Source organism: Aspergillus undulatus (assembly GCF_047715775.1).
Source record: "Aspergillus undulatus strain CBS 261.88 unplaced genomic scaffold BDV17scaffold_13, whole genome shotgun sequence".
NCBI lineage: Eukaryota > Fungi > Ascomycota > Eurotiomycetes > Eurotiales > Aspergillaceae > Aspergillus > Aspergillus undulatus.
In genome coordinates, this window is record NW_027396617.1 from 304,261 (window position 1) to 332,260 (window position 28,000).

A 28,000-nucleotide genomic window follows, 5' to 3' on the forward strand; every position below is an offset into this window, starting at 1 on the left:
TATTGGAGTCCCTCCGGCAGTTAACGTATTCCCCGACCAAGCCGCCCATCGATCTCCCCGTCTGACAACGTAAGGAACAAAAAGGACCTAAATGGGCTGCAAATGGAAAAGAGAAGCAGAAAAAGAATCTGTCTAAACGCCAAATGACTCCTAATGAAGGCCTTTCTATTCAGGAAGCCAGAGATCTTATTACACGGGGAAATAAGAGTTGTTGGTCCCGCGGAGAGTTCTGCATCTTTACCTTCAACCACGCCAAGACGAGCACCACCGAAGTGTACGACTTGTGGAATTCAAGGCCATACTAGAGTTAGGTCCTAATCATCGCGATATTTAAACTTTAATAAAATACATATATTTGGGTTGTTGGGAATAGCTTCAAGTTTGCATGGCATGGACGAATCGGTCGGGGTTCTGTGAGGTGTCCCGGCCCGCCGAGGAATTACGTTAACTATCATCGTCTGGTATTTTAACCTTAGACTGAACAGAATCATGGGCAAGGATGAAGACTGGGGGCGAATTATTAAGGTTGTAAGGGGTGAATTCTTGAAGGCGGATGACAATTCCGCTGTGATCAACAATCTTACTGTAATGGATGGGTGATCTGGAGCTCTGTTCCCGCCTTCTTTTCCAGGCACCCACCTACGACTGTTTAGCCGTTTGGGTGTTTGCTTTTTTATAGGAGCAATTCTTGTCTTGGGAATAAGAAAACAGCTAGACGCTATAATCCGTACTTTAGGCGAAGAGGGGGTGATAATGAGCGTAGGCGCTATACTTATAAAGCTCGAAGCAATCCAGAAGCCAACTAAGTATAATCAAATTTCTGCCTCGCAGTCTCCCTAAATTATGGCTAGCAGTGCTACAGGATCTTTCTTGCGACCGCTGCTCCCTGCCACTGCATCTCGCTCCGCTGATGTTCAAGAAGCGAGACAGCTCAAGCGAAAGCGCCAGACAGTGGCTTGCACATCTTGTCAAATAAAGCGTGCTAAGGTGGGTAATAAATCAAACAAGCTTGAATCCAGCTAATATTCATAAACGGCGGAAGGAAGCTCTGGAAGGCGCCCAGAAAACAAAGGAGGCCTTAAAAACAATAATTGGTATTCTTTACCAAGTGATAGTGGTCTCGATAAACCAAAAGCCAGGGTCAAGTCATTGTACTTTTCTGGAAGCAGCCACGGAAGAGTTACTTAATGTATATATTTGAACAGGGGTCCTCCGATCAAAAGGCGCGCCACGGGGAAAAGAAAAGGACTGCTAAAGCTGCCTGGATAAATGCCTGGGTTGAGTTGCTTCAGGAGGCTATCCAGGCCTGGATCCTCCGCCAGCTTCGATATCGACAGAAGGTCATAGAACGTCTTGGAAGATCTTAGAGTTAAGGGAAGGGAATGAACACCTCTGTTCTCAAGGTCACAAGATAATATCCGAGCGCTAGCAGCGTCAGAATTCTGCCCACGTGATGAGACGATTAAAGTACTGAGCCTACTCGACAGCTGCCGCGTCCCGTCCCACAGTCCCCACAATTTTTCTTCACTTTCGGTGGAGCCTACAGCGTACCAAGCTTTCCAACTGCTTACTTTGGATTTAATACCTACTAGGTTATCCGCGGTTTTTGATGATAATGGACGTGGACCCCTTCGAGGAGGCCAGGGACCCTCATCGTGTCGCCTAAATCAACCAGATCGCTGAGCACGTGGATCCTGACGACCTGGTCGAGCCCGGTTGGGCGAGCTTAGCCAAGTTGAAATCTTCGTCAAGCAATTCACGGCGACTTCCGGAAATCAGAGAAGGGGGAACTATGAGGACACCAATTGGACAAGGACTGTACGAAAACGTGAGACACCCTTAAAAAAGAGGTCTTCAATATAACCGCCATTTTACTAGGGCCTGCCCGCGATCGCATCAAGAAAGACGACGCAGTTAAAGGCAAAGAGAAAAAGAGGAAGACGCAGCCTGTGACCTGCCAAAATCTGGCAAATCCCTCTAAAGCCCGACGCCAGGCCGAAAGGACCGGGCAAGCTGCCGATAATGCCGGTTTTCCTGCCACCGCAACTCCATCGAGATTGGAGCCTGAAAGAGTCTCAGGAATCCCACAGCATGATTCAGACCCCTTGCAGTCGACCACCTCGGCAATACCTGTGACTTCAGGGCCCCAAAGCCCAGATGTCTACGACGTACTCGCGATTACAGGATATGGTAAAAAAAAAAATCAAGCGCGAATATATGTCTTCGTGGTCCATTGCTAAAAGCACACAGTGTCGACAGAGAGACGGAGATTGTTGTCTTGTGACCAAGGGCGGCGACTGCAACGAAGTCGCGTATATATACCCATACTCCTTGGGAACAAAAGTCGGCAGCAAGGAGCACCGTGATTTTTGGAAAGCTTTGGCGGATTTCTGGTCGCCAACCCAGATCAAGGAATGGGAAGATATTGTCCTCGGCCCTGAGCGCACTGAAATTCTCCCCAACCTAATGTGCCTCGTCCCCACTGTGCATGGCCTATGGGGAAGGGCTAAATTTGCAATAAAACATATTGAAATCTCCAATGATAAGAGTGAACTTACCGTGGAGTTTTATTGGTTGGGGGGCTCAGTCTGTGAGTCCAAAGATATCCGTATACCCCCGGCTCAAACCGAACAATCTCGATTCAGCCAGCCACGGGACTAGGCTTTTCGGTTGCGAGATAATGAGGTGTATCCGCTGGGGCGATAGGCTAACCTTCACCACCAAGGACGCGAAGGAGTGGCCGCTCCCATCCATGCACCGGGGCGGGTGTTGTTGCTCAGGTCGGTGAGAACAGGCCACTGTTTAGGGTGGAAGGGAAGCGGCAAAAGGGCACGCTAGAAAGTGATCCTTTGGTGTTACGCCCGCGCAACCTCAACATTCACTGAAAGGAGGAATTGTTTCCGGATGTATTATAGTCATGGGTTACAAAGCTTTGGTGTCTACCACAGTCTAGTGTATGAATAGGATAGCACCTGCAGGCGCTGAGACATCCAAAACCTTCTACCATTCACCAAGCATTGTTTTCCAACGTTCCTGCACTACTGCATGAAATTACTTCATTGCATCTTTGCTCTTCGGATCCAGAGCAACATCCATACAATCAGGGAGATCCTTGCGGAGCGTAGGGCGCGCTTTGGATAAAATATTATCGTTGACATGCAATAAACAGATCATTCTATCTTTTGTAGGAAAGATAATTTGCAAGATTTTTAGTTACAAATAAAATGATCAAAAGACGCGAGAGCGCCCTGGCCGGGGGTCTCCTGAATGTACGACGGATGAAGCGGCCGTGGGGCTCAATAAGACGAGGAGATTTAACTCTCTCTTTTATAGACGCTGTTGAGGGTTATCTAGATATCACTATGGCGCCCTATTGGGGGTGTATTTGGACTTTCCAGGAGTGCTACTTACCACAGAAAATCACTGTGTGCATGTGCGGCGATCTTCCGTTTACTGTTGTTCCCTCCCTGGGGAAATATTCCCTGAGCTCTCGTGACGTCCTTTCTGCCTACGTTGAGGAGCTTGATAAAGTTACTCCCCGGCAAGGCGTCGCGGCCGACATTGAAAACTATATAGAACTTCGGAGTCGTATCGAGGAACTTATACACTGTCTCGCACGATTAAGCCCATTTAGTGATTTTGCCCATGCCATACATTCCAAGCGATCAGTGCCATTGTCCCTCGCGGATGCACTCGACCTGACTGACCAGCGTCAATGCCATGACCCCGGGTCCGCTTCTATGCTCTATACTCCCTGGTTGACAGAGTCGAGAAGAAATACCCTGTGAACTGTGGAATTGAACCGGACGAGGTTACTCTTAGGCAGCCTCAGCCCTTCATGGGCAGCTCAAGACATCTAAAAAGATAACTGCTAAGCCTCTGTAACTCAACATTCTACTAGCTATTAAAAATCATCATACTTCAGTCATGCTTCTCAGGTGTTCGTGGAAGGACTATTCATCTAATCTCTTTATTATCATGTTTGGCAAGATTGATCACTCGCGTAGATTTTGTTCCAGGTTCTTGTAGCGTATTGCCTGATTAGACTCGAGCAGGAAGAAGGGAAATGCATGAGCCAGGAAGCACGCGGGCTTTCGACACCCGACTTCCCTCCCAAGGTGTCATTTTGGGCTTTTGTCGCGAGGTCATTGTGTCGGCCAGTGCGTTTCAGAGCCCACAGCTCTTGATGGTCTCGGGAATCGGTCCGGCAGAGACATTGAGCAAGTACCATATCCCGCAGATTGTTGAGGTGCCCGGTGTCGGTCAGAATATGTGGGATCATCTCCTCTTCGGTCCGTCGTATAGGATAAGTATACCCACTAACTCGAGGATCCCCAATGATCCTGTCTATACGGCTGGACAGGCCATATGCTACTTCACCAAGCGGCGTGGCCCATTTACCAACTCCGGTGTGGATTACCTGGCATGGGAGAAGATTCTAGAGCCTCTCCGAAACCAGTTCTCCCAGGGCACGCTCGCTAATCTCTCGTGGTTCCCGCCCAGTTGGCCGGAGGCTGAGGTGTGTGGCCTTGGCCTCTTGCTACCTATTCATGGCTGGCTTACTGATGATGATCTCTGATGATGTGGGTATACATATATAGTACCTCTCGCAAGCCATCTACCTCGACTCCTTCTACGAGTCGTTCTTCGGGCAACCCATTGACGGACACATGTACGGAGGGATAATCGGCTCCCTCGTAGCCCCCACCTCGTGCGGCTCCGTGATCCTCTCAAACGACACCGACGACCTCCCCGCAACCCAAACTGGCTAGACACCGAGTCCAACGCGCAGGTGGCGGTCGCCATCTATCGACGCATGCGCGAGGCCTGGAGCCACCCCGACGGGATCGCGTTCATCGTGCTCAGGGAGGAATACTTCCCGGGCCCGCACGTGCAGACGGACGCGGAGATCCTCGAGGCGATTGTTGATAGCAAGGCAAGAGTATTCGGGGTCAGTGGCTTGAGGGTTGTGAATGCGAGTTCGTTTGTGATCTTGCCGCCAGGGCGTCCGCAGTCGACGTGCTGTATGTTATATCTCTGCGACCCTTATCTCTTATGTATATCTGCTAACGTGGGTGAGCTTGCATAGATATGCTGGCGGAAAAGATTGCGGCGGATATCATAAACGACGCGAATGGGATCAGTTGAAGATCAAATCAAGGTTATTTGTTCATAAGCTTAGTCGCATTCAGTTCAGTCAAAACAACATTTCCCAAGAACTATATATATATATACCTCCTCCCCTCGGCCAATTCATCCCCCACTACTACTATTACGCATTTTCAGCAGTCATATTCAACCAGGCCGCCAAACCGATACCCCAGCCCGGGCAACCAACCTCCTCACTGAAAGACCGGCGGCGGAGTGTCATAATAGTCACCAGTCAAATCAATAGACCCAAGATACTTACTCCAAACCAGGCTCAAGAACAGTACTAGTATTACAGATGCATCTACCCATTGGCATCCTGCGCCCAAAATATAGCCGTAGATAGAGAGAGAGGGTCCGTAATATCCAAGTCAACGAGCGGCCCACGAAGCGGCCGTGGAGCTGGCTGTATGACCCAGACTCAATGTGCGTAGCTAAGTCAGTGTGCTGACCCAGGACATGGACACTGAGATTGAGGAATCACCGGCGGCGTCGTTTTCTGGCATGTTGGTGTCCCAGATGTAGGTGGTGCAGGTTTGGCATCTGAAGGAAGGCAGCAAAAGCGGCAACGCGATGGAACAGGTGCTGGGACGGGTGAGGTGAGCTCCCACATGTGTATGTTGCTGTAAATTTTTTCTGCTTTTATTCTTCGTTATTTTATTCATTTTGATGAAGAGGCGTTGAAGGTGGGGGACTCTTCTGCAGCCATGGCCATTTTAGGGTTTTAGAAATGGGCAGACGTACTAAGATTTTAGAACTAGCAAGAGAGAGAGAGAGTCAGAGAAAAGACATGAAACGAGATTCTTAGCAGACAAGTTGGAATAAGTTCTTTTACACTCGGAATGGGTTATATGTGTGTGTAACACTTCAGGGCCGACCATGCCCTGAACTTTGTTATAATTATGCCTGCCTATGCCAGTATCAAATCCCACCCCAACTCCTCAAGCACGTCCACCCAATGCCTCCTTCCCTTGTCGCAATCACTCCAAACAATCCCCAAAACCTCCTTCGCTCTCTTCACATTCCCAATCCCAAAATTGACCTCCAGCGCGGTCAATGTTTCCAAAATCAGCTTCTTGTCTTCATCCGCGGCTGTGATTGCGTGTACTTCACAACCGGCTATGAAGAGCGGAAATGTAAGGGCTGAGAACTCGCAATTGTTGTCGATCGGGCGGGATCTTATCCGGCTTAGGAGAGTGGCTATGGCGTTGGTTTTGGAGATGGATATGGAGGTAGAAACTGCGGCTGTGGCTGGTGTAGTGGCTCGTTCTAGCGTTGAGTGGAGGTAGATGTATGCCGCATCGCGGAAACATTCTGCTACCAGGCGAAGACGGGCAAGGGTTTCCGGGCTCATGCCTTTGGGGATAATGTATGTCGTTTTTGTGGAAGTCCAGGTGCGGAAAAGCTTGTCTCTGCGCGCAAGATTAGTGTAATTCTCGACGGGTGAGGTGATATCGTGGGCACATACATTGCGTTGACTTCGGCTTCTAGGGCTACCGGGTCAGAGATTAGGCGTGGGAGATCTGCTATCCGCGCGCACGTTTTGATGATCTCTTCGGTGTACCCGATGTAGATGTCGAGTTTTGGGATGGTGCTCATGGCGTCAAAGTTGTCGAGTTCAAGGTCCTGAATAGAGGGATTTTCTTCGAGTACTCGTCGGTTGGTGATTCTGGCTACACTATTCGCGTAGATAAAACTTGAGATACGCATCAGCTTCACCGTGCTCCTGACGTTTGGTGAGGGGAGTACAAAGGCCGTACAGTCCGCGTATAAACTCAGCTGTTTCCGGTTCGAGCATCGTTAGACCTCCACGGGAAATGACCAGCGTCCGCAGCGCATTCAGATGTACAGCCCATTGTTTCACGCTACCCCGGACAATCTCGTATTTGCAGAGGAGAGACACGGCGAGAATGGCGTCATCTGGAAAAATCCTAGCCTGACCCTGGTCCTGACAGTTTGCAAGCGTTGTCCGAAGACCACGCATGGTGCCAATATAGTAGCTGGCCCCTTCACTTTCCGCGGAGACAGACCAGCTGCTGCGGGCACGGTTGGCAAAGTGGACTGCGGATAGGGCACAGAGCGCGTTCATGAGAATTGGCGACGATAGAGCCCGAGGAATCAGTAACGACCGCAAAGGGTTTTCGTCGGTCTCCAGATTAGCCAGCAGCTTTGAGCCCCGCTCCACATGATATTGCAGGTAATGGGTGTCGAGGTTCGAGAGGTGGGTAATGAGCCTGGATGGATTGGGGGACGCCAAAGGTAGTTGGTCGTCAGTGCTGGGAGTCGGAATTGAACTGTGGTCGTCCGGCTTGTCAATTTCATCGTGTTCTGTGGACGGTGTAGAGACAATGGCAGGACTGAGCTCTGCCTCCGACAGTGTCTGTGCCGGTGGCGAGGCGCTTGATCCGCTTGATAGAGCTGGCGAAAAGCTGGATCTAGATCTGCTGCGCTTCCCCGGCTCGGTTTTAAACATCTGAGCGGTTGGCCCAAGAGGGGCTGCCCACATCGAGCCATAACCTTCGCACCTAAGGTTTAGCCTGGTACAATTATGACAGCTATCTGGTAGTCAGTCGGCTCGTTTCCCTCTTCGAGCAGTAACAGAAACGCACCTGGGTTTAGCCTCATCGCAACGCTTCCTTCGTCTCTTGCATGTCAAACAGCCAGATCGAGTCCATCTACCTCCTTTCCTGCGGGACCTCTTCTTTGCGGGTTCTTGGCCGTCATTTTGCTGAGGGATTTCGGAGGGCGTATGGGAGCGGCCCATCAGCCTTGCCCATATCTAATCCGGAAGCAAGCCGATACGTCAGGAGACTAGCACGAAAATCGCAAAGTTGAGCCTCAAACAAGGGTTCACATTCAGCGATAGATAATAAATCGCCAGCCAGAGCTGCAAGAGATTGCCTCTAAATTGTCAGAGAATTCCTTTGCAGCTTCGATCAATAACGAGGGGGATGCGATGGAGCTAAACCAGAATGGGAAAGAGTTACGCCAGCTATCGATAAGCTAGCTCATTGAAGGTCATTATCATTATTCCCTCCATCTTCTTCTCCATCATCTCTGACTATTACAATGGACTTGCTTCTGGTGACTTCAAGACCTTTGCCGCCAGAAGACTAACTGTGGGTTGAGAACTTACTCAGAGTAAGTCAAGTCTCCAGGGACTCCAGCGAGGCTTGGGCGACCCACCGACCCCAGGCCCTAGTCGTGACTTTCCCGTTTCGGCAGGTCCATCCGTGGCTTCGATATCTCCATCATCCAGCTCCAGCATGCCGGCCACAAGATGACAATATATAAACCACCCTCGATTCCCCTACAACAACAATTCCGTACTCCATTCTCATTCAATCTCTGATACCCCGAGGCTCCTCATACAGCTCCAGCGTCCTCCGTTCTGTCTTATACCAGACATACGAGATCTATATCATTACTATATACTTCATTCTCCACTACCATGGCCCAAGTATCTCAAGGGGCGATACTGGCCAAGTCATCCGGGCCTCACCCGTTCGACCCTCTTACCCCCCAAGAGATCCGCCTGGGCCTCCGGATTTTGCAGGCTGCCTTCCCTGGAGTTCAGCTTCGAATCAATCGCATTGACCTTCACGAGCCGATCAAAAAAGATGTCATTCCTTATATCGAAGCGGAGCGACTAGGAAAGCCTCTGCCCCAAAATCCAGCACGCCTTCTCTATTCATACTTTCACCGTCTAGACACCGGGGCATGCTGTAAAGCTGTGCTCAATGCGGACAATGCTTCGGTTGTCTATGCAAAGGAGCTACCAATTGGCGTTCAGGTACGTCCCGAGCTTATCATATCTTTTTTTTTCTTCTAACTAACTAATGGCTATAGATCCCTATGGATGTGGATGAGATCACAGACATCGAGAAGCTCTGCATGGAGCATCCAGCTGTGCTAGCAGAGATTGAAAAGTTAAAGCTCCCGTCGGGAGTTACAGTTTGCAATGACCCGTGGATGTATGGCACTGATAACATTCACGAAACTCGTCGGCTCTTCCAGTGCTTCATGTACATCGTTTCTGTTGATCACCCAGAGAACAACCACTACTCGATACCGTGCAAATTCTCTCCTGTTTTCGACGGCCATACAAGAGAGTTGGTCCGCATGGACTACCTGCCTGGCGGCGGCGATACTCAAACAGTGGAGACGCAACCTTGGAAGCCTGTCAAAACCATCCAATATGCACATGACCTCTTGGATGAGCCTCTTCGCAACGACCTCAAGCCGTATATTGTCCAACAGCCAGAAGGAGCCTCATTTTCGGTGGAAGGGAACAAGGTTCACTGGCAAAAGTGGCGTTTCCATGTGGGTTTTAATAACCGTGACGGTTTGGTTCTATATAACCTCACTTACGACAACCGCAATGTTTTGTATCGGCTTTCTGTATCTGAGATGACTGTGCCGTACGGTGGTAAGTTTCAAATCAATGGCAAACTCATCTGGACGAGGAATACTTGAATTTCTGCTGACGAATTCAAACAGATCCCCGAGCACCGTATCACCGAAAGCAAGCGTTCGATGTTGGAGATGTGGGATTTGGTTTAAACGCGAATCAGCTTTCCCTGGGCTGTGACTGTCTAGGTCATATTAAGTATTTCGACGGCTACCGGTCCGATTCCAAGGGTCAACCTGTCCTTCTGAAGAATATCATCTGCATGCATGAACAAGATAATGGGCTCCAGCACAAGCACACAAATTACAGATCGGGAGCGGCTACGGTTGTCCGCAATCGCCAGCTTGTTCTCCAGATGATATGTACTGTGGCCAATTATGAATACATCTTTGCCTACATCTTGGACCAGGCAGCAAACATTGAACTCGAAATCCGCGCAACAGGCATCCTGTCAACGGTACCTTTTGACAACGAGAACGGAGAAACCGTCAAATGGGGTACCAATGTCGGCCCGGGTGTCATGGCTCCATTCCACCAACACATGTTCTCACTACGAATTGACCCTGCCATTGACGGTTTCGAAAACTCTATCTACTACCAAGACAGCGTACCGCTTCCAGAAGATGAAAACAACCCCTACTTAGTGGGCTACACTACAGAAGAAACTGTCATCGATAAATCCAGCACTGCAAACACCGATGTGGCCCGACACCGCGTCTTCAAAATCCGCAATGACAACGTCATCAACCCCATCACATATAAACCCGTGGCATACAAGCTCCAAGCCGCGCCCAGCCAAATGCTAATCCAACCAAAGAAAGCCCTAGGCTATCAGCGAGCCGAGTTCGCCTCAAAGCCAATCTGGGTAACAAAGTACCAAGACGACGAACTCTATGCCGCAGGCGAGTTCACGAACCAGAGCAGACGCGCTCAAGGCGTGGAGACCTGGGTCCAGCGGAACGATGACACGGAGAACGAAGATGTCGTCCTGTGGCATAGTAAGTCCAGTCCTATTTGCCCTCTTAGCGAATATGTTATTGTTCAGAGAGTAACGCTCCCACCCAGCCTTCGGTCTAACCCATAACCCCCGTATCGAGGACTTCCCCGTCATGCCCATGGAGCGCATCAGCGTCTTGCTCAAGCCGGACGGCTTTTTCACAAAGAATCCTGCGCTGGATGTCCCTCAGTCGACTCAGAGCTTCAACATGTCGACTCTTCACCCTGAGGAGTCATGCTGCGAGTCGATGAAGAGCAAGATATAGGTACCTAGTAGACTGGTACTAGGGTGAAATTGGTCTGATCACAGAAGCCCAGTATAGACCAGGTGGTAATCAGGCCGAATGCAACTCTTACGATACCCTCAGTATGACACGTAGTTTCATTATAGTGCAATCCATCCGATCTTCCGTTCCCATAACATGACGACACAATGGTATCATGACTCAGTAGACACGCTCGCTCATTTGCCGCACGACTTTCTTGCCCACATTAACCGAAACAAGAAAGGTAAGTAACTATGTATATACGTAGATTGGAACCATCGTACAGTAACAGATATAAACAGGGAGAAATTCGTGTCCATCATTTGCACTTGATATCCTCTGAGGTACCGACCCGTTCGTTGTTTGCCTAGGTAGTTAGCTTTTGATATGGCACCTCCACTCTCCGTCGCTCTGCTCCTTTCTCTATCCTCCATTCTCCGTATTCCGTTCTTCTCATATTCCCCTGTCGCGTGTCCCTCCTCCTATAAACCGTACCATATCATCTCTGGCACATGCGGTTCCCTCGACTGACTCGTCTCTTGAACAGTGAATAACAAGTCAACTCCGTCCTTGATTTGGCATTCCCTCCTTAGGTCACTCTAAGCCTTGACGATGTGAGCACTAGGCACAGAGCCATTGCCGACGTTCGCGGCAGCGGCCTCCCGAGCGCCAGTGAGGCCATACTGGCTGTTAATGCCCTCGACACGGTGGGTGGAGTTGATGTTCTTGACAAGGGTGATCTGCCAGCAGGTAGCACCGCCCTGGCGGGAGGTGATGGTTGAGTAGGCGAGGAAGTACTCCCAGATCTGGATGGAGGATTAATGTTAGTTATTATTGGGATTTTGCTTTTTGGATCTAAGGGAGTGAAGGGAGCGAGGGAGAAAAGAAAGGTATATGTACCCTGTACCATCTCTTGCCGTACTTAGCCTGGACCTTGTCGGCGTTGCCGAGCCAGTTCCGGTACCAGCGCCAGAGAGTAGCGGAGTAGTGGACACCGACGGTGTCGATGCCCTTGATTTCGAAACCGGCAGCCTCGAGTCTGTCGACGACGAAGCCGAGGGGTGTGCTGGCGTCGGCACCGGGGAATATGTACTTGTTCATGAAGAGACCCCAGATGAGGTCTTCGTACTGCCAGGACTTGCGGAGACCAGCGATTTGCAGGAAGAAGACACCGTCGTCGTCGAGCATGTCGTAGACTTGGGACAGGAAGGTGGAGAAGTGGCGCACACCGACGTGCTCGGCCATCTCGAGGCAGGTAATCTTCTTGTATCCTCCCTCGATACGGGGAGCGTCGCGGTAGTCAGAGCACAGGATGCGGCTCTGAGAGTCCTCGATGCCGGATGCGCGGAGGCCCTTGTTACCCCAAGCGGTCTGGTTGCGGCCTAGCGTGATACCGGTGACCTGAGCGCCGTAGTGAACGGAAGCGTACTTAGCCAAAGTACCCCAGCCGCAGCCAAGGTCAAGGACGGTGTCACCCTGCTTAAGTCCAATCTTCTCACAGACCACGGCCAGCTTGTTATCCTGAAGTTGCTCGAGCGTTTCCTCCTTGTTGATGTCTCCGATGATTCCAGAAGTATAGATCATGCGAGGGCCCAGGAACCAGGCGTAAAAGTCATCACCGCGGTCGTAGTGGTCACGAACCTGTTCCTCGTCTAGAGAGCGAGTCAGACATAGGCCAATTGCCAGCGGGAGAGACACATACCCTGAGAACGAGAGTGAACCAACAGTTCCGGAATGAATCCAAAGAGAAAGTGCTTGTAGAGACCCATGGTGAAGCGGAAGTTGGCCCAGTCGTGTCTGAATTCCAGAGCCTCCAGGGCATCACACTTGAAATCGACTTCACCCGCAAAGTACTTCTCATAGAAGACCTCCATGGGGATCTTGCTCTTTCCGCGGTAGGTGGCACGGTCATGCTCGCCGTGGAAGTGCAGATAGTGCTCGACGGGGCGGCCGGCGTACTTGGCCTTCTCGTTCTTGCGAGGGGAGATAGTAGAGGCCACAGACCAGAATGCCATCAAGATCGGGATCGTAGTGAAGATTGCGAAGAAGATGGTGGTGTAGAAACCACCACCGATCTGGCGGGCGGTATACCATGGGATTAAGAGGAGCAGGGAGAAGAGTAGGGTGTTCGAGAAGCTGTCGCTACCAGCAGCATCTGCTGGAAGGGGAGCATTTTTGATGGCCGGGTACTAGATAGAAGAGACAAAGCATTAGCATTGACACACCACAGACCCCGGTTAGAATCACGATAGAAACATGTTTCCCAGAGCCTCAGATCATAGGAGGCAACGAGAGCAGACACAGGCAGAGCTCACCGAGGTAGTCCGCACGCCGCAGTCATCCGCGGGCGTTGTAGCGGAGGCGGCAGGAGTTTCGATGAACTCAAAGTCCTCGGTGGACTCGGGATGGATATTCGTCATGGCGGAAAAGACGAATTGACCGGGACGAGGCGAAGGGGTTGGAGGGAGGAAGTGTCAATGGGAGGAATTGACACGGGGAGGTTGGGGGAGAGGAGCCGGTGGTGTTCTGGTCCTCTGGATACAGAAATTACGTGTGGGCTCAGATCATCCGAGGATCACCGCACTTCCAAGCTTCTGACAACTCTTCACTTTTCTAGTAAGCCAATTCAGACATATTACTGCTGGAGCCTTTAGTTACGCATGTTGTCCAACTACAGAACCTGGAGAGACTCGCCCGTGGTCAGAGTCATTGACACTGTTTACTCCGAAGTCCGTCCGGTACCCAAGATGCCTGGATGTGGGCCCAACTTAGTGTATCCAAGTTTATAGTCCTGGCCCTGTCTACGTATCTAGCGGTGAAATCTTGAAGCTCTTACTGCAAATAGTTGTCCATTCGAAAAAGGTAAATGCCCATGGCTCCATTGACAGCGTATGCTAAAACATAGAAAAAGATACCCATCCCTGTTGTAACCCATACCGAGAATAAGGAGATGCAACAAACGCCCCCTCCCATGATAATAGCCTTCAAGATTCATTGACTCAAACCACTCGATCCGCGCCGGCCTCCACCCAGACAAACGAGAAAATGATAGCAAGAAAGGAGACGGAAATATTGTAACAATGGAGACGAGCGTAGCCTAGTTGACTGAGTCCTCATCGACTCACAGAGTCAATTGAAAGTTCTGAGTCTCCTCATCTTCCTCATACGGGGGAATCAGTACGTCTTCCGCCAGTTGGTTATGGTCTGAATCGTCGGTCGGCCGGGAGAATGTCTCTGGAGAAAGAACCGGTTTGGTCGCCGATTGCCTGGTAGGAGTTATGGGTCTGCCATTCAAACGCGACGACATCTCCCGACCTTTGGTGTAGCCCACAGTGGTTCGAGAATCTGCAACAGCGGCAGTATGGCGCATGGACGAGGGGTTGGTGGGTGCTTTGGGCTTCTTGGAAGGGAACAGCGCTGAGGTGATCCTGGATTTCGGTTTCGCGATAGGAGCTGGTCTCGTCCGTGGAACAGAACGCTCGTTGCCAGAAAGAGCTTTTGCGGCGTCCCGAGCACGAACTGTTGAGACACCGTTGGAAATCTTTGAGTTCTCCGCAGCGACTCTTGACCGAGTTCGAATACGCCGTCGAGGAATTTCCGTCACGGGAGGCTGGTTTGGCTGTTCATCATCGCTAGGTTCGTTGAAGCCGATACTTTCAACTTGCTTCATGATCATATCGTCAACCATCTTGTCATAGGCTGCAGAGTCCATTTGAAATTTGCGCTGCCGTTTCGTGAGGCCGTCACTTCCAATCTCGTTGTCGCCGTATACGCTTTCCAGCCCAAGCGCTAGGTTTTCGGGCCGAAATTGAGGGAATGTGGTGTCGTAGGTAATTTCATCAGGATGGTCGGGGAGATCTATAAATGTGTCAGATACTTGGCAATGCGAATCAAATCATGTATCTTACCCTTAGGCTTTGGCGGCATGTATTCGATATCCGGTACATCGTCCTGAACTGGCTGAGCCTGCACTTCTGGCTTTGGTTGTTCCACAAATGGGGAGAATTTCTTGACGCGTTGAGTAGAGCCCTTTCTGGTCGTTCTTTCTGGCTTGAGAGTTCCAAGCGGAGCAGCAGGAGTCTGTAGGCCTTTTGCTTTGGCGTTGGTCGTTTTCATTCCCAAGGGCGCACGTTGACGAGTGTCTCCTAGATCAGAAGTCAGCTTCTTGCCCAGAGTCACAGAAATCCTTGCAATCCATAGCCTTGTGCATACCCATGGGAGTAACAAAAGCGTCCTTGACGGAGGGCCTGGCATTTTCATTCTGCTTTCCAAGAGACTTCACAGTCTTCTTTCCAAACGCCAGCGGATCATTTTCATCCTTTAGTGGTACTTTAAACGGTGTCTTCGGGGCTCGGTTTCCTGGAGTTTTTGGCTGTAATTGCTTGGTACTTTGATTCAACGGTTTCGACGCAGCCACGGTTTGGTGCGCGTGAACGAGGTTTTCCTGGTCGCGGAGGGCCAGCATTGTGGCGTAGTTTGAATAATACTGATCATGCAACGTCGAGGGATAGGCTTATAAGGTGATAATGCGCTTTGACGAGTCGGATGGTGATAATGAGGTTCTAGATGCAGGGTGCCTCCAAGTGTTTTCTTTTTGGCCGCGGTTGCCCGTGGAGACAGACGGTCGATCCGCGGGAAGGCTCGCTCGAAGAGGACTAGTGAGTTTTGGCCTCAGGGTTCAGGCAACTGCTGACCGCCGACTGGTCACTGCGCTATTATTATCGGTGTCCTTCTCCTGAAAGTGAACTCTCCCCACTGATCATACTCTCAACCTTTGCATCCGGTTTATCGCTGAGCGAAAGCCTTCTATCACATCTGAGCACCTGTCTTTCTTCCTTCTATAAATACTTAACCGCCGCCAGCTCTTCACCATGGACAGAATCAAGGAGGTATGTTTTTCCCCTCTCCCTATTTTCGGCGGGGTAGCTCGAGAGCTAGCCCTGGAGGTTGAACCCTGCACATGCACCAACACCGCTTTATCTCGTCCTTCCGTTATTGTGTCTGGTCCAACCCGGAGAGCCACTTTATCGGCCTCGATATGCAGTACCTCATGGAGACTGACTGGGTCTTGTTTAGAAAATGAACGCCCTCCGCGTGGAGGCAGATGACGCCCACGAGAAGAACGAGGAGCTTAAGGCCAAGGTGAAGACCTTGGAGCAGGAGAACCTGGCAAAGGAACAGGAAATCACATCCCTTGCCCACCGCAATCAACTCCTCGAGGCTGAGGTGGAGAAGCTGGAGTCCTCCGCGAAGGAGGCTAAGGACGCCGCCAGCCAGAGTGCCCAGCACGATACTCAGAACGAAGCCCTCCAGAGGCGCGTGCAGCTCCTCGAGGAGGAGGCTGAGGAGGCTGACCGGAATCTGCGCGAGACAAACGAGAAGTATGTTTTTCTGTTCAAATACTGGTTTCTCCTGGAACGGTGAGGATTAACTATTGTTCTCCACAGGCTTCGCCAAACAGACGTTAAGGCTGGTCACTACGAACGCAAGGTGCAGGCTCTCGAATCATCTCGTGATGAGTGGGAGGGCAAATATGAGGATATGTCAAAGAAGTACGAGGAGCTGAAGAAGGAGCTGCACGAGCTCGAGGTCTCTCTGAACAGTGTTTAAGGACCGGGTTGAGCACAAGCACGGGATGGAAGGGGTGTATTCGGCCGTTTTTTCCAGTTCTTTCGTTGTTACCTTCGCTGCACAGCCCGCCATTTTATAATACCGTTGGCCCGCAGAGGCAGATCTCATAACATTCCTTGCCCGTCTTGTCTCCACTCTTTATACTTCTCATCATCTTGCCTTAGAGTCGACCTCATAGCCTGTTAATCATAGCCGGGACAGATTGTATGAACATTTGAAATGCTTTTGAGAAGTTATGCGATGGGTATCTTCTCGAGGGACATATCCACGATGCAACTACTCCGTATAATGCCGTAGGCTCATGAGCAAGCATCTCATCGTTTGCGACGCGCCTGAGCCTTTCTGTGATTTGACCTGCGCTCCTTCATCCTGGTGACCTTCCGTTCCTCCTTGGTCTCGTATCGGAACTTCTTCTTTTTCTTCTTTTGGGTATCTGATTGCTTGGCCTTCGGCTTCTTCGTTGGCTTGACATCTTCGATTTTCTCTGGTTGTTCCTTTGGTCGTTCGTCCGAGGTATCATCGTCCGACTGCAGGAGACCTTCTTTAGACGGATCCATTTCCTCCACAGTCACCGTTGTATATTTGTCCTCGTCGATGTATTCCGCCTCATAGTCTACCGCCGGGGGCTCATAGATTCCGTCCCACTCTTCTTCTTCCTCCTCGGCGTCGCTTGAAGTATCCTCAGCCTCGTCGCCACTTTCGTCCATTGCTTTCAGCCGCTTTAGCTGCTTTTTGTGCTCTGCGAGGGCATTCTCGAACTCTGTGTTTCGCTCTTCACGCATCTAAAAAATGAATTCGAATAATAAGCGTCATCCTTCTCAAGACACTGAAATCACAAGACTCACCCGTCGTCGTTCCTCCCTCTTTTGCTCTCGCGCCTTCTCTGCTGCTACTTCCTGCGCATGTTTTATGCGTTGTTGTTTGCGTTTGCGAAAGCCCGTGAGGAATTGATGCCGGGCAGTATCGTCAAAGTTGATTTCTTCCACTCGGCTAGCCAACTTTCTTTTCTTTGAATGTGCTCCTTTAATCTGGGGTCCCATTGTCGCAAGGATCCTGGAGCCAGATAAAATAAGACAAATTAACTATATGGAGGATATGCTCGTGTTGTTGTGGTTCCAATCCAGAAAAAAAAAGTTGGACGATGAACATTGCGGCGGCCAGAGCTGACCCAAAGCTGACCGCCCTCCGAGCTTGTCCAATCCACCAGCCTGGCTCCAACATCACCTCCCGCGGACATCAACTCGTCGCCCGACCAGATTCCATTTCTTACACGATGCGTTCAAGCCTCTTGTCGTTGCTGGCTCTGGGAGCCGCAACAACTAGCGCATTCCGAGACACCTCTCCCTTTTTCCTCGCATCAACATCCGAGTAAGTTTAGCCGGGCTGCCGAATCGCGGACATGAATGAGCTCATTAGCTTCCAGAATCCTATCTGCTCCAGCACAACTCAAGTCCGCCACCCACCTCCTCAACGACCTTTCTACGGCCCTCAGTACATGTCCCTCCGACTACTATGTTATCGCCTCGCAACCAGGCGTGCACAACATCGACTTTGTTACTGGCAAATCCGCACCCCGCTTAGGAGCGAAGATGACCGGCGAGGATGAGACAATCCGATCTACCATGGCCGTCAACGAGGTTGCAGGCGTGCTGGAGGCTAAGCAAATTCAAAAGTTTCTTGAGACTGAATGTGGTGCTGAGACCACGATCATTGATGCTTCAGGTTTGCGGTCCTGGTTATCAGCTCGAAGGTCCTTCATTAACATGTCTGTAGCTGGATCATATTCGACTGATTTCAGCAAGGAGCCCCGTGTCGTCGTGATTGATTTCCCTTCAATTGCTCCCGACACCGAGCGGGACCAGCAGCTCTCTGATCATGGTATGTCGGGTGGTAGAGATGAGGTAAAGAAAGCTTACTGACGACGATCTAGACGGACTGTTGTCCGATATCGTTAGCCGACTTCCGTCAAAGAAGTACACCATCCTCTACACCACCACCCCGAGAGAATGGGAGAAATCCGACTCCCCTACCTACAAGTCGCCGAGCGACCCTTACCAAGACCCCATTCGCGTCGACCTGAAGCGGGACTACTCTGCACCCTCTCGCCGTGACCAAACGACGAACAACTCCCTCTTCGATGAGTACCAGTACTTTACGCCAGGTCCGTACATAGTCTCTCCGAATCATTCGAATGACTTTGCCAATCTCTAATCGCTCATAGGTCTTTTCATGGGTCTTATTGCCGCTTTCTTTTTCATCCTCATCCTCTACATTGGTCTTAGCGCCCTCATGAGCCTGCAGGTCTCCTACGCAGCCTTCGAGAAGGACACCTCTTCTACCGTGCAGAAGAAGCAGCAGTAATTTCATTGTGAACAGCGAGGAGTGTGGCTTTTGGCATTGATGTTTATTGAGTTTGAACGCATATCATAAATCCACAGGCTTTTGGTGTTCATGGTTCGTTGTATTATAAGGCTAGGATAGTGAGATCTATGCTTTGAGCTGCCGATAATGGCTTTTCTGGTTCTATCTACAGAGTACAAGTTGAGTCTCGGCATACATGATCTAGACTGGGTAGAGTGAATCTCGCCGCTTCGATACTCCAAATTTAGCTATCGATAGAATCACGTGATCATGCGTGTCCTGGACACATGATGGCTTTGCTGATCTTTGCATGGGCGTTCTTTGAGACTTTGACCTACAGAGTACTCTAGTCTGCATCGTTCGCTATGGAATCCACCTCTACATGAGAATGTCTACTCTCTTCCATGGCATATAGTCTTGTTGCTTTGCATGATCTCACTATTTGACATCAGCCGCCTTCGTTGACCTGCCATCTGAGTGGAGATCCGATCCACGCCCGTACTGTTTACCGCCCCATATTTATCGATACAATTTGCGGAGTTGACTCTTGTCCCTCAACGGTGTTCATCTTCGCTCTTCTGTCATTCGAACGTTTGCGCCGAGTCGAGGACCTCATGCGCTGGACGAGCCTGGCGATTTAAAACAGGAGGCCTGTCGGAGAACCTCACCAACATCGATAGCATCGCTTAACCGCCCCTATACCTACAATGCTTCTTCTCCCCATGGGCCGGTCAACGGCCCGCCGACCATATCTCCTGCTCATATTTTTCGTCGCCATTATCCTCTTCGCGCAATTAGCGGCTGCACAGGACAATCCAGACTCTTCGGACGACGGCAACAACAATGACAGTAACAACGACAGCGATGATAACAACGACAACAACAACAACAACAACAACAACAACAACAACAACGAGTCATCCAACAACAATGAAACGACAAGCACAACAACAACAGACAACTACCCCGTTGTAACTGTCCCTCCCACAGAAGATGCGCCCTACATGCAGAAGTCCTCCGCGCCAGAAGGAACCGTCTTCATCGCCGTCGGCGCCGTCCTAGGCGCAGCAGGCCTCTCCGTCCTCGCATGGCGGGGTATCGTCGCATGGTCCGTCAACCGCTCCGTCCGCCGCGCAGCAATCATGCACTCATCCGAGAGTAAAGGCCTGCTACGAGGCAGCGGCAAGAAGAAGCGCTCGGGACGCTCGCGCAGCCACAGCCATTCCCGCAACTACTCGCACTCCCACCACACCCACAACGCCGTCTCGCTCGAGAAAATCAGCGGGAACAGACACTCGTCGTATCGGGACTCGCGTCGGACATCCAAGATCCCAACCTCCGGCAGCGGCCTCTTCTACTCCCCCACAGCGGGGATGCAGAATGCCGGGAACCGCGGCTCGAATTACCTACCTGCGGGCTACTACTCTGCCGGTAAGGCCGCCGCCGGGCTAGCCCAGAATGTCGGCATTTCCTCCGATAGTCTCCCGCCTCAGACTCGGGGGTATACTCGTACAGGATCGGGCCCTTCGCCTCCTGCAACGCCTCCAACCGCACCGGGGATGCATGAGGTCCCGCGGTACAGCAATAGCAACCTCCGGCAATCGTATGCCGCGGATGGGTCGACGAGTAGCGTCAACCTTACTTCACCGCCGATTGGGAGGACGCCGAGTGCGTACCTGGATGATCTCTTTGATAATCATCAGAACCCGCCCCGGTCTCCGCCTAGACACCGTTGAGTTTGGGTGCAATCACAATACGCCCGCCAGTCGATTCAACCTCTGTTTCTTTTTCTCTCTATCTTTATCTGTACGTGGAACGATAGTGCCCCCGTGGTATTGGTTTTGATTTCCCTCCTACATATTTGCTACACTTATAAATGCCGCTACCTATTGTGCTTTCATGTATTTTCTCAGTTCGTTGATCATCATATGTCAAATACTAAGCACTTTGTACATGATCGGAGTGGTGGAACCATATTTAATCTATTGATATGCACAAGTCTCCCAATCTATGCTTGTATAAGCTTGAAGTAGACGTATTCCTTCGTATCCTTCTTTGTTCATTCCAATGCATTGCACGCTTTTATTTACAAGTGCCGTCACAAGGTGAAACAATCCAACCCATATGTACTCATTGATTAGACCTATTAAGTCCCGCTGTCCATTTCGCGTGTCATAGTACCTATTAACACCCCACAAAGGCACCAAAGAAGAAACAAGTATGTCCGAGTCAGCTCCGCAAACGCTCTTGCCCATATGATACAGTAGGAAAGTAATGATAAAGTGCAAGAAATGGGTAGTAATCAGCAGAGTCTGGCTGACTGGTTATGGAGGGAATGACTGATTCGGAAGATGCCAAAAATGAGGCACAAGGAGAGTAACGTGCTCAATCGCAATGAAAAATCGAGTCGACAAAAAAGGGACGGAGGCATTAGTCCCGAATGTAATGAGTCTTGACAAGCGAATTAAAAGGTCGTGACATCTATATAACGGATCTGAATCTAGGCAGCTCGCTGAGCGCTGGTTGAGATGTTCAATCAGCCTCCAGTTTGCCGTTGTATTCGCCGAGTAGGACGTCGCTCGGGGCGAGCCCGCGGCTGTTCCTGACTGCAGAACCAAGAACGTTAGCATGGGTAGATATATAGCAGTCATGAGGCAAGAACTTACTCCACTCGGCTTCCGCGCGAAGGAAAACCCACATCCATCGACGAACTACCTCAAGGAACATGAGCAGGAAAATCCCAAACTCCTTCTCACTAAGCCAGGAGAATCCTGGAAGGAACTTTGAGGTCCATGAAAAGCGAATGACGAAATCGACGGCAATAGCAGTATAGTAATGTTGGTCAGTAAAGTGGCGGTAGCGACGTAGTCCAAACGGATGGTCGCCATCGTTTCGAGATTCAGACAATAGCGTCAAGTCCCAATCCTTAGTGACATCCCAGTAGAAAGAGTACGAGGAATTGATGAAGGTAAACAGGCATCTGTTTGCTGTTAATGTACTATCTGGTAGTCTTGGAGCTAAGCCAACTTACAGTAGTCTGGAAAGCGTCACTTCGCTGATATCGTAGAGGAGAAAGGGACTATAGTTCCTCAATTTTGCGGCGAGAATGATGACCGGAAAAGCGGTAGCATATTTTAGAGCGTTGGCCAAATGTTGCCCACCGCTGTTTCCATTCCCAAGCGCCGTCTTGCGCACACGGACATACTCAGTCAAGCATTGCCTCAATCGAATCATGCTAGGAATGGCAATGATGAGGGGAGCCAACCAGTCCGAGCCGCAGTTTCGGTCTGGCTTCGACGTGCTTGACGTATCGGAGCTGAAGAACATGCAGAAAGTTACCACAAGGTCTGCGATAACCTTTGCATAACTGGTAAGAGCATCTGCAAGCAAAATGTCGCCGAATTTGCCATCTTGAGCTTCTGCTAGCCCACCAATACTGATCCGTCGTAGTGTGGCCAAGAATCTCCGCCGGCCAGACCGTGACAATCGATTGAAAGGGAAAAGGATGAGGACGAAAAAGATAAAGAGGTACGCTTGCGGGATGTAGTCGACGGTTTCAACCCATTCTCTAGATCCATGTGTGACTGGCCAGAAAATGAGAAGTGACAGTATAAGAGGAAAGGTCAGGAGACCGGCGAAGTGGTAGGCAGTGACGTGGGGCGGCCGCTGATTAGGGGTTTTATGAGTGTGATAGCGGATCAACGCGAGAAGGTCCTGAGCAGAGTTAGTTTTTGCTTGCCCGAGCGCTCGAAAGGGCAGATGGAGGGGTCGACGTACGATATTGTTCTGTTGAAGATACTGAAGATTGGCACCCCAACCCCAGAATCCTTCGGAAGTGTTAACCGAGTGTCCTCATTCGGTGGAGAGGATACTCACCAGCCAACAATACGACGGCCACGCGAGAAGGAAAGGGAAGAAAGAGACTGAAGCCGTCCAGTTGAGCATGCTGATCAGGACCCATATTCCATTGAAGGAGCGACGCCGGGACTCCTAGCACCTTGTACAAAGGGAAAAGAATACGAAGTAAGAAGAGGATAGGTATGAAGAGACGGTTTCCGCGGCAGAAAATGAAGAAGAGAGGAAGAAAAGAAGAGAAGATGAAAGGCACCCGACACGTAAACGAACGACTAGGGGTGAGTCTGCCCTCTAGGATAAGTAAATATTCCAAGGTCTGGGCTGCACACAGAGGCTCAAAGCCAGCTCAGGGATGTTCTCGAAAGCAATCCAGCGGTCCCAGCGACTCCTCCGACCCGTGACGCTCGGGTAAGGCGCTTGTCCGCTTTGGGACTAGTCACGGGTCTAGACCGCGAGTTCCGCGTTTTGATCAGATCAGTCACGTGGTGCTAATCACGTGGTGACAGCCGAGGCATCGGTCTGTCGGCGGCTTGTCTGGGGAAGCATTCCCCAAGCTCGTTCCGACTTCCGAGTCAGAACATGAGCACCCAGCAAAGGAGCATCATACCTAGGTAGTAGGTATCCAACCAAAGACTTCTTGCCGCCCTTTGGTGCCCCTTGCTTGATCCTCAACAGTCTTCAGCCGCAGCAATGGCAGATCAAGATCTCTCGCTCTCGACCCAAGCCCCTCCTGCGCGACCCTCAGCCCATTTCTATCCTTTCGCAACTTCGCCAGACATTATCCGTTCCCATGAGAAGGATGCTTTTCTCACGGCGAACTTGACGAACCAGGCACAATCTATTATTCGAACTCTCCGCGGTGCCCGATATGCGCATACCTCTTCTGAAGCCATCAAACACTTGACGGAGCTCCTATACTTCTCACTCACGACGTTGACTGGGAACCGAACACTTGGGGAAGAGTATTGTGACCTGGTCCAACTAGAAGATGATACGCTACAGCTGCCGTCGATCGTCCGACGGGTGGGATACGTTTTGAGCAGTACAATGGTTCCCTGGACGCTGCAGCGAATTCTCCCCGGCTTTCGACAGCGGCTTCGCGCCAAATTGGAACGCAGTATCGCCAGGCAACAATTCAAAGCGCAGCAAGCCAAACAGTCCACAGTCTCACAGTCGAAAGGAAAGTCTAAGCAGCCGTTCTTTACGAAGCTCCGCATCCAGAAATACATTATAGAGCATCTAGATTCGATCACGTCCTTGTCACCAATATATGCCCTAAGCATAACGGCTTTCTATTTTACCGGCTCATATTATCATTTATCGAAACGCTTCTGGGGGCTACGTTATGTCTTCACCAAGAAACTGGAGGAGAATGAACAGCGAGTTGGCTATGAGGTTTTGGGAGTTCTACTCGTCCTTCAGATAGCGGTCCAGAGCATTCTTCACGCCAAGAAAGTGAGCGATGGCTTGCAACAGGAGGATCGAGACGTACAGGCTGAATCTTCTGAATTTCATGGTAATGATACTCTGGTCCGCTCGATCGAGCATCCGACCTCCCTCCCTGTACTTCCTGCCTCCAGTGCGCGATATGACCTCTCGGAAGACCCAAATGCTATTCCATGGATCCCCGACGGGCAGCAGCGTAAATGTACCCTTTGCCTCGAAGCGTTCAAAGACCCAAGCGTCACAACTTGTGGGCATGTCTTCTGCTGGACATGTGTTTGTGACTGGGTTCGTGAAAAGCCTGAATGTCCTCTTTGTCGACAAGAGGTTCTTGCATCAAAGATACTCCCCTTGAGAGGCTAAAGGATTGGCTTATTTGGTGACTGTACAAGAGGAGTGTTTACATGCATCTTTGCAGTTGAGCTGCTGCATATATTTCCTCCTCATTTCTCGAATTGGTCATTTTGGATGGATTCTATAAGTTATATATACCCTGTATGTCTTTCTCTTCAATTTGATGTATCATGGTATGTTCTATTTCTCATTTTTACTTGGTGAACCTGATGATAGACCCCTTTCTGGCTGTCACTTCCATTAGAATACAACCGCAGTCCTGAGAACATCATCCTCTGGTTGGGCTCCCCTGTTTCAATGCCAATTTGTAGTCGACGGTCCTGTTTGCGGATGGCTATCAGTCAAATCTTGACTCTAGCCCCCCAGCGTAAACTCGTATTTCGGTTTACAACCAAGCGAACTAACCCCTCACATTAGTGCAACAGCCAGACAGACATTTAATGAATAGTGGGCACGAAAAGAAAAAAAAAGGCCTGAACTGGGAGTCGAACCCAGGGCCTCTCGCATTCACGATATAGAAATCCCAAAGCGAGAATCATACCGCTAGACCATCCAGGCGCATTAGTAATATTAATAGTAATAGTAATTGTTGATTTCTCTTTACTTCAAGTTCATGACTTTTATTCACGGCCTACAACAGGGCTCCAGAAGTTGTAAACTGGAACCCTATGGTACTCCCTGTTGCTTGGAGTCTATTGGCCTATTTGTGAGATGTACGTCAAGGTATCTCAGAGAAACTAAACGGTTGAGCTGCATATCGTTTTTCTGTCCACGTAAAAGACGTAATAGATGCAATGACTCTGGGGTATGTGAAGTAAAACAATAAACTCAGTGATGCAGCGTACAACTTTCTCGGTCCTGCTGACTGTCAAGAATCGAGCGAGATTCAGCAGCTTGTTATTGACTAAGAAGAAGTGAAGCGTCTCTGGACCCCAAACGACGGCGACTTGGATCTGCCAATCAATGACATACATATCGACGTCGCCTGCAGTGAGATATTTCCGGAGAACCAAAAGGCTAACACTTTTGTGAACTGGATGTCTGGTTGTTCTGTTGAGACAATCAGCTCATGTCCAATGAGACACATTAATTAATGCCCATGGCTTGGCAGTACAACACGCATTGAGCCTATCGGGACTGGGTTCTTGATTTACACACGAAGAGTGCAAAGATAGCAAAGATGCGCTCGAACCGGCGACTGGCGACTGAGAGGCGTAGCGAGTCCTCGAGCTAGAGAGAAATCTAAGCACTGTGCTTTAGGACCGGAGTCGGTGATTGATTCCCTTAACTCGATACCCAACTGACTGACGAGCATTTTAAGACGATAAAATATCCTGGAATTTATCCAATTAAGTTATTTACATGAAATGGTGCCGTTACCGACTTTACTAGCCGACTCTAGAATACATATACCTGAAACAAAACAGGTCACTGTAGGGTATCCAAGAAGTACTGCCCGCAGTACGTTCCTCCAGCTGACCTATATGGTCATTTTCCTCGGACGCCCTCTGGGCCTCTTGACGGGCTCGACTTGAACTTCCACTTGATCAACAGCAGCAGAATCCACACTCCGAGCACGCCGTCTGACCGTCTTCGCGGGCTCCGAATCACTCTTCTGGGCTGGCTCTGCACTCCTAGTCCGAGGGCGCCCTCTCTTCCTCTTTGCCGGCTCGGCATCGGTGGTCTCAACGGGCTCGACACTGGAAACTCGTCGGCTCTTCATGGGCTCAAGATCGTTCTTTTCCGCAGGCTCTGCTTTCCTAGGACGTCCTCTGGCCCTCTTTACCGGCTCGAATCTAGTGTCTTCAGCGGATTCTGCACTCTGGAGGCGGCGTATGACCCTGTTGTCTACCTCAAAAGCGGATTCGGATTCCTCAGAATTCACGCTCTGAGCGCGTCGTCTACCTTTCTTTACAGGTTCGGCATCGGTCTGATCAGCGGTTTTCACAACCACAGAACGTCTGATCCTTTTTCTGGGCCTAGTGTTGTCGATCTTTTCAGCAGACTCAGCAGAGGTCATATCGGCAGGATCTGCTTCCCAATTTTCTTTAGATTCCGGTTTCTTTTCCGGTTCTTTGATGAGAATAGGCAGATCGAGCTCATCGTGTGCCGGAAGCGGTGGGACAGGTTTCAAGGCCTTTCGCTTTGCATCCATAACCTCGAATAACTTGTAGCCCACGAATGCATCGGCGGCGGCATCTGAGTAATGTATTGCGTTAGCTTGCGCGCTTTGCATAATCGAAACCAAGGGATGGGAATCTCACAATGAGCTTGCGTACTGGAAAGAGTCTTCCTCCAGTCACTGCACCGCACGTCGAGGTCTTTCGCCAGTTGAAGCCCCAGGTGCATTTCGGATAACTCGGTGAGTTTCACGCGGAATTTGTTAATCATGGTTGGTCTCGTATAGCACCATGTGATAAGTTTGTGGAGGTGGCTGAGTTCGAATGTGCCGCGTGCGTGGATTCCAAGGAACTTGCGCAAACGAGTGCAATCACCTTTGATTGCAACGCCGCACTTCAAGATATTGGGGTCTTCTATGATGCGCTTGAGTGTGGGAGACACGAGCTCTTCAAGCTTCGAGCACGGTGTGAATTTGGCTATGTGAAAGATAGCAATTCGGTCTCGGCTGGCGATCTGGATGACTGAGACATTGTCTTGAATACTGTCGAATGTTGTGGCCGCGGCTTGCCATTCCATATCGAAGCCGAGTACGGTCTCGTTCAGGAAGAGCTGTGCCACCTTTTCCGTGATGTCGAGGGTCTGGCAATAGTGTACGCTTATATCTTTGCCTTCCTGGTTCTTGAACTGCTTATGGCTGAACCATTGCAACGGCGCAGCAGATGGCACAGCGGCTGTTGATACTTGTCGTTTCCACGGGGCTGTCTTTTCCTTGAAATTCCTGCCATTTAGCCGGATATTATTGAGAAAATCACCATCAGTTATCGCAGAAAGAGGTGCGCGATATCCAGAGTGGTGGTAAACAAAGCGTCGTTTCATTTCTGTTGTAGACCGGCATAGTCTCCAGGATTCATTGAAGGAGAGGATAGAACAAAATGAAGGTGAATGTTGTGTTTGGCCTCGTAATCCCAGGACTCCTGAAGAGCTCCGATATAGACCTGCGCAAGTCCCTGTGTTATTCAATGCCTGAAAAGGAGATTCAAGATATGATTTCCTTGGCTGCAAAGCTTGTCTTAACAAGCCGGATAAAAATGCCATGTATCTTTCGAATCGTACATGGCCCTTAATAATTGTGGGCGCCAACTCTATGTTGAGCGCATCTTTTCTATTGAGCAGAAACCCCCTGGCGAACAATAATGACTGAAGTCGCAACATAGACATGAGGATCGTCGAAGCGGCTGATTGACTTGAACATAGATAGCCGGAACGGATAAACAGCGGTCCCCGATGCCAAGTCTGGCATTGGAATCGTCCATCCAAGACGCGAGATCCACCAACTACATTTATCACATTGTCTAAAAACGAGCGACTAGTCTAGGGCTCTATCTCTCAGAAGACTCAGCTCTAGGAAACCCAC

General features: G+C 50.2%; 14 protein-coding genes and 1 non-coding gene across 15 annotated transcripts; 8 read left to right on the forward strand and 7 right to left on the reverse strand.

The window, feature by feature from the left end:
- Nucleotides 1-776: 776 nt before the first annotated feature.
- BDV17DRAFT_258388 (uncharacterized protein) lies at nt 777-3,121 on the forward strand. Its single transcript, XM_073757305.1, has one exon. The coding sequence runs from the start codon at nt 2,158-2,160 to the stop codon at nt 2,659-2,661; it is 504 nt and encodes a 167-aa protein (XP_073617538.1). The 5' UTR covers nt 777-2,157; the 3' UTR covers nt 2,662-3,121.
- Nucleotides 3,122-4,066: 945 nt separating this feature from the next.
- On the forward strand, nt 4,067-4,772 carry BDV17DRAFT_289550 (uncharacterized protein; the record flags this gene model as incomplete). The annotated part of the gene is made up of 2 exons (XM_073761684.1): nt 4,067-4,519; nt 4,602-4,772. 2 exons carry the CDS (start codon nt 4,067-4,069, stop codon nt 4,770-4,772), a joined length of 624 nt encoding a protein of 207 aa, XP_073617539.1.
- Nucleotides 4,581-5,166, forward strand: BDV17DRAFT_258389 (choline dehydrogenase family protein). The gene is made up of 2 exons (XM_073757306.1): nt 4,581-5,024; nt 5,090-5,166. The coding sequence occupies exons 1-2, from the start codon at nt 4,817-4,819 to the stop codon at nt 5,146-5,148; spliced, it is 267 nt and encodes an 88-aa protein (XP_073617540.1). The 5' UTR covers nt 4,581-4,816; the 3' UTR covers nt 5,149-5,166.
- Nucleotides 5,167-5,977: 811 nt separating this feature from the next.
- On the reverse strand, nt 5,978-8,083 carry BDV17DRAFT_258392 (Zn(II)2Cys6 transcription factor). The gene is made up of 4 exons (XM_073757307.1): nt 7,758-8,083; nt 6,909-7,703; nt 6,617-6,844; nt 5,978-6,560 (listed from the first exon to the last, which is right to left on the reverse strand). Exons 1-4 carry the CDS (start codon nt 7,910-7,912, stop codon nt 6,059-6,061), a joined length of 1,680 nt encoding a protein of 559 aa, XP_073617541.1. The 5' UTR covers nt 7,913-8,083; the 3' UTR covers nt 5,978-6,058.
- A 355-nt stretch (nt 8,084-8,438) lies between these two features.
- BDV17DRAFT_36711 (amine oxidase) lies at nt 8,439-10,923 on the forward strand. The gene is made up of 4 exons (XM_073764420.1): nt 8,439-8,941; nt 8,998-9,577; nt 9,649-10,557; nt 10,625-10,923. The coding sequence occupies exons 1-4, from the start codon at nt 8,600-8,602 to the stop codon at nt 10,819-10,821; spliced, it is 2,028 nt and encodes a 675-aa protein (XP_073617542.1). The 5' UTR covers nt 8,439-8,599; the 3' UTR covers nt 10,822-10,923.
- Nucleotides 10,924-11,337: 414 nt separating this feature from the next.
- Nucleotides 11,338-13,694, reverse strand: BDV17DRAFT_36692 (putative cyclopropane-fatty-acyl-phospholipid synthase). The gene is made up of 4 exons (XM_073764419.1): nt 13,137-13,694; nt 12,524-13,010; nt 11,722-12,473; nt 11,338-11,627 (listed from the first exon to the last, which is right to left on the reverse strand). The coding sequence occupies exons 1-4, from the start codon at nt 13,239-13,241 to the stop codon at nt 11,421-11,423; spliced, it is 1,551 nt and encodes a 516-aa protein (XP_073617543.1). The 5' UTR covers nt 13,242-13,694; the 3' UTR covers nt 11,338-11,420.
- On the reverse strand, nt 13,677-15,400 carry BDV17DRAFT_258397 (uncharacterized protein). Its single transcript, XM_073757308.1, has 3 exons — nt 15,034-15,400; nt 14,730-14,966; nt 13,677-14,679 (listed from the first exon to the last, which is right to left on the reverse strand). Exons 1-3 carry the CDS (start codon nt 15,284-15,286, stop codon nt 13,943-13,945), a joined length of 1,227 nt encoding a protein of 408 aa, XP_073617544.1. The 5' UTR covers nt 15,287-15,400; the 3' UTR covers nt 13,677-13,942.
- Nucleotides 15,401-15,411: 11 nt separating this feature from the next.
- Nucleotides 15,412-16,599, forward strand: BDV17DRAFT_36717 (tropomyosin). The gene is made up of 3 exons (XM_073764421.1): nt 15,412-15,710; nt 15,898-16,202; nt 16,269-16,599. Exons 1-3 carry the CDS (start codon nt 15,693-15,695, stop codon nt 16,429-16,431), a joined length of 486 nt encoding a protein of 161 aa, XP_073617545.1. The 5' UTR covers nt 15,412-15,692; the 3' UTR covers nt 16,432-16,599.
- A 167-nt stretch (nt 16,600-16,766) lies between these two features.
- BDV17DRAFT_289557 (rRNA-processing protein RRP17) lies at nt 16,767-17,492 on the reverse strand (the record flags this gene model as incomplete). The annotated part of the gene is made up of 2 exons (XM_073761685.1): nt 16,767-17,234; nt 17,298-17,492. 2 exons carry the CDS (start codon nt 17,490-17,492, stop codon nt 16,767-16,769), a joined length of 663 nt encoding a protein of 220 aa, XP_073617546.1.
- A 189-nt stretch (nt 17,493-17,681) lies between these two features.
- BDV17DRAFT_258405 (Ac45/VOA1 transmembrane domain-containing protein) lies at nt 17,682-19,122 on the forward strand. The gene is made up of 5 exons (XM_073757309.1): nt 17,682-17,820; nt 17,876-18,174; nt 18,226-18,330; nt 18,383-18,613; nt 18,674-19,122. The coding sequence occupies exons 1-5, from the start codon at nt 17,726-17,728 to the stop codon at nt 18,811-18,813; spliced, it is 870 nt and encodes a 289-aa protein (XP_073617547.1). The 5' UTR covers nt 17,682-17,725; the 3' UTR covers nt 18,814-19,122.
- Nucleotides 19,123-19,131: 9 nt separating this feature from the next.
- On the forward strand, nt 19,132-20,843 carry BDV17DRAFT_36720 (uncharacterized protein). Its single transcript, XM_073764422.1, has one exon. The coding sequence runs from the start codon at nt 19,521-19,523 to the stop codon at nt 20,547-20,549; it is 1,029 nt and encodes a 342-aa protein (XP_073617548.1). The 5' UTR covers nt 19,132-19,520; the 3' UTR covers nt 20,550-20,843.
- Nucleotides 20,844-21,206: 363 nt separating this feature from the next.
- Nucleotides 21,207-23,009, reverse strand: BDV17DRAFT_36755 (EXS domain-containing protein). Its single transcript, XM_073764423.1, has 4 exons — nt 22,690-23,009; nt 21,845-22,640; nt 21,480-21,793; nt 21,207-21,419 (listed from the first exon to the last, which is right to left on the reverse strand). Exons 1-4 carry the CDS (start codon nt 22,772-22,774, stop codon nt 21,346-21,348), a joined length of 1,269 nt encoding a protein of 422 aa, XP_073617549.1. The 5' UTR covers nt 22,775-23,009; the 3' UTR covers nt 21,207-21,345.
- Nucleotides 23,010-23,169: 160 nt separating this feature from the next.
- Nucleotides 23,170-24,956, forward strand: pex10 (ubiquitin-protein ligase peroxin 10). The gene has a single exon (XM_073757310.1). The coding sequence runs from the start codon at nt 23,359-23,361 to the stop codon at nt 24,472-24,474; it is 1,116 nt and encodes a 371-aa protein (XP_073617550.1). The 5' UTR covers nt 23,170-23,358; the 3' UTR covers nt 24,475-24,956.
- BDV17DRAFT_t58 lies at nt 24,936-25,023 on the reverse strand. Its single transcript has one exon. It is a non-coding gene; the product is annotated as a tRNA-Pro (tRNA).
- Nucleotides 25,024-25,945: 922 nt separating this feature from the next.
- BDV17DRAFT_289562 (ribonuclease H-like domain-containing protein) lies at nt 25,946-27,462 on the reverse strand (the record flags this gene model as incomplete). The annotated part of the gene is made up of 2 exons (XM_073761686.1): nt 25,946-26,664; nt 26,730-27,462. 2 exons carry the CDS (start codon nt 27,460-27,462, stop codon nt 25,946-25,948), a joined length of 1,452 nt encoding a protein of 483 aa, XP_073617551.1.
- Nucleotides 27,463-28,000: the final 538 nt, after the last annotated feature.